The 2991-nt window shown below is 43.4% G+C and overlaps 1 protein-coding gene across 1 annotated transcript; it reads right to left on the bottom strand.

Annotated features, from left to right (window-relative positions):
* Positions 1 to 40: 40 nt before the first annotated feature.
* Positions 41 to 2394, bottom strand: LOC104961206 (death-associated protein kinase 2-like). The gene is made up of 2 exons (XM_010789452.1): positions 2028 to 2394; positions 41 to 1372 (listed from the first exon to the last, which is right to left on the bottom strand). The coding sequence occupies exons 1-2, from the start codon at positions 2087 to 2089 to the stop codon at positions 1147 to 1149; spliced, it is 288 nt and encodes a 95-aa protein (XP_010787754.1). The 5' UTR covers positions 2090 to 2394; the 3' UTR covers positions 41 to 1146.
* Between the last annotated feature and the right edge of the window lie 597 nt (positions 2395 to 2991).

Raw genomic sequence — 2991 nt, 5'->3', positions numbered from 1 at the left:
GCACTATGTAAGTATTTATCATACTTCATCTCCAGCTGCACACTAGACCTTCTACCCACAGCCCTTGTCAAATCCAACATCTCTGGTGTAAGTCCCATGATCACCGACGTCATCAACAGCTCCCTCAAGGCTGGTCATGTTCCATCTGCTCTCTGAGTAGATAAACCTCCTGTAGCTAAATAGCTCCAAAACAGAGGCTATTTTAGTTGGCACACCAAACCAGGTCCAGTCCTCCCCCATAACCCATATCACCTTTTCCAAAACATACCCCTCTCCACATCAATTATTAGGGATGCTCCGATCGTGATCGGCTGATATTCACTCTCGGCCGATCGATCGGTGTATAAAGGCCGATCACATGGCGTAAAATACATGACACTTTCCTCTGTGCGCGGCAAAACAAGCTCCAATACGTACAGAACAGTGCCGCTAGGATCCTGTTGAGGGTGAGAAAGTACAACCACATCACACCCGTCCTTCATTCACTGGCTTCCTGTCTCATTCAGGGTCGAATACAAGATCTCACTACTCACCCATCAGTGCATCCACGGGAACGCTCCTCCATACCTGAAGGAACTTCTCACATCTCAAACCTCCACACGCAACCTCCGTTCCATAACCAACCATCTGCTTCGTCCCCCCAGGGCCAAACTCCGCACAATGGGGGATCGGGCAATGAAAGGTGCTTTACAAATACTATTTATTATTATCTGAATTCAGCTGTAATATTTGAATGTTATGAGCCAAGACTTAGGAAACACCTTGTCCCAGACCCTGATATGTTCCTATCAGCCTGCCACTCATGATTTCAGGGGGGGGGGAGATGAGGAGGAGGAGCAGAGGGAGAGGAGACGGTGATCGCTGAAGTCTTCCTCCTGCTTTACACGTTTTAGTATCGTCTGAATATAGCGAGAAGACGTTCATTAGCTGAAAGTCAGGACTTTACCTGAAGTGACCAGGTCAAATCCATGTGGATTTTGGAATTTGCCGTGGCAATACCCGATGGATCTTGACAGAGTGGGAGATATTCTGTTTTGTGTCTCCGTGCCGCTGTAACTAAGTTCTGTTCCTTAGGCCTGACCTACCAAAAGCATGTGCCAAACATAACATAAGGTTGGCGTCAAACAGAAACACACACACGTGTACTCACAGCTCCAGAACGAGCACCACCTCAGCTCGGCTCTCGAACACATCTTTGAGCGTGATGATGTTGGGGTGTTGGATAGCGTGCAGGATGTCCACCTCCTCCTCCAGCCGGCTCCGGTCCAGGCCCAGGCGGCTGCACGTGTTCTTGCGGATCTTCAAGAATTTTCCTGCCCAGTAAGTCCCGGTGGCCCGCTCACGGACCTTTCGAACCTGAGCAAAATGCCCACTGGAAGGGGTAAAGAAGCAGCGCAGGGTAAACACCAAGCTTCAGAAGATGAACCTCTGCACAAGCTCTGACAGACCCAGCACTATCTTTGAGGCTGGACATACAGCTCTATCCTGGACAACCCCTCCCACCATGCAGAGCTGGTGAAGACGAGGAGTACGTTCAGCCAGAGACTCATCCCTCCTCGGCACAGCACCAAGCACCTCCAACACTCCTTGTTCCTTCAGCCATGAGGCGGCACAATAAAGGCTTGGCCCCCTCATAAAGACGTATAAAACTCCTCTCCCTAAAGTACCTTTGGACTTGCACTTCAAAATGGATATGTATATATTTAACATATCCACAAATATGCATTGTATATTATGTAAACACTTCATTTGAACAAGATGATACAAAATAATGTGCAACCTAGTCAAATAACTACGTTATTATTATTTGATGTTTTTGATAATAATCAAAGAGAAGGTCAAAATGGTTTATATGGAAAGTCGCTGCTAAAAGGATGAATTCAGTTTTTTGAAATGTATAACCATGCAAAGAGGTCAGCATTGTTTGTTCGGGATGTGAAGGAAAATTGTGGCATTTTAAATCCAATATGTTGGAGTACATTTACACATCTGTAAAATACTTTTCAAACAGCTTGATATATCCGTACCTTCCCAGAACTTCGCCGATCTCATAGAAGTCTTCCACATTTTCAGGCTTGAAGACGGCCATGTTGCTCTGCTTCACTTCCCCTGCTCCTTTGTCACTCCGCTGCTGCTTATTTAACTGCCAACTTCAAGTCATGGTCCTCCAAACTCTAAAGTTGGAACTAAGTATTAGTAACAGCAACATGCCAAGAAGGACATATAAGCACACATCATAGAAATGCTGCAGGGTATCTGCAATTTCAAGAACACGTTTTTGAAAGAGGCCCTTTTCCGTATCCTGTAGTGTGTTCGATAGGTTTGTGTGCACGTAAATGGTCTGCAAAGGCTCGGTGTTCCCTCCAGAGGAAGTCTTCCCCCAGCCTGAAACACCTCCACAGGCAGTATGAGAGAAGCATGAATACCTTTCTGAACTTTAAAACATGGAGACATGTCCCAGTAGACATTAAATACTAAATTGAATCTGAAAATGAGAATAATATGTCCTCTTTAAGCAAAGTTTTTTAAAAATACTTAAAAGTTATAATATAGTACATCAACAAACTAGACTATAACACTGTTACAAATTTGAATTCTAATAAATGTAATATTCAGTGCTAGGGGTGCACCGAATAGGAAATTCTTGGCCGAAACCGATACCGAAAATAGGAAACAGTTGGCCGAAAACCGGATGCCGAAAGGCCGAAAATGATTAATAGAAATATATATATATATATATATATATATGTATACATTTTTTACCAATGTTGTTCAGCTACCTGATTATGGAAAAATAAATGATTATGGCAAAACTTAACTTAAATAATAATCACTATTATGGGTCCATAAAACATTTATTCAGCACTTTTGAATGCATACTGTACATTAATTCCAAGTCAAGTGCATTTTCTTTTCTCTGTAGGATAACTACAACAAAGTGCATTCAGAACAAAGCCAAGGTGCTTTAAAACTGCATAAACATCTAGGCCA

Source organism: Notothenia coriiceps, unplaced genomic scaffold (genome assembly GCF_000735185.1).
Source record: "Notothenia coriiceps isolate Sejong01 unplaced genomic scaffold, NC01 NC01_scaffold00032841, whole genome shotgun sequence".
In the NCBI taxonomy this organism is placed as follows: Eukaryota; Metazoa; Chordata; class Actinopteri; order Perciformes; family Nototheniidae; genus Notothenia; species Notothenia coriiceps.
This window is presented reverse-complemented; position numbering and strand designations above follow the sequence as displayed.

Bases quoted from the DNA above. Each gene is read 5' to 3' on its own strand.
- LOC104961206 (XM_010789452.1), bottom strand. From the start codon at position 2,089: ATGGCCGTCTTCAAGCCTGAAAATGTGGAAGACTTCTATGAGATCGGC. The intron at 1,373-2,027 runs GTACGGATATAT...TACCCCTTCCAG, and splicing joins ATCGGCGAAGTTCTGGGAAG to TGGGCATTTTGCTCAGGTTC.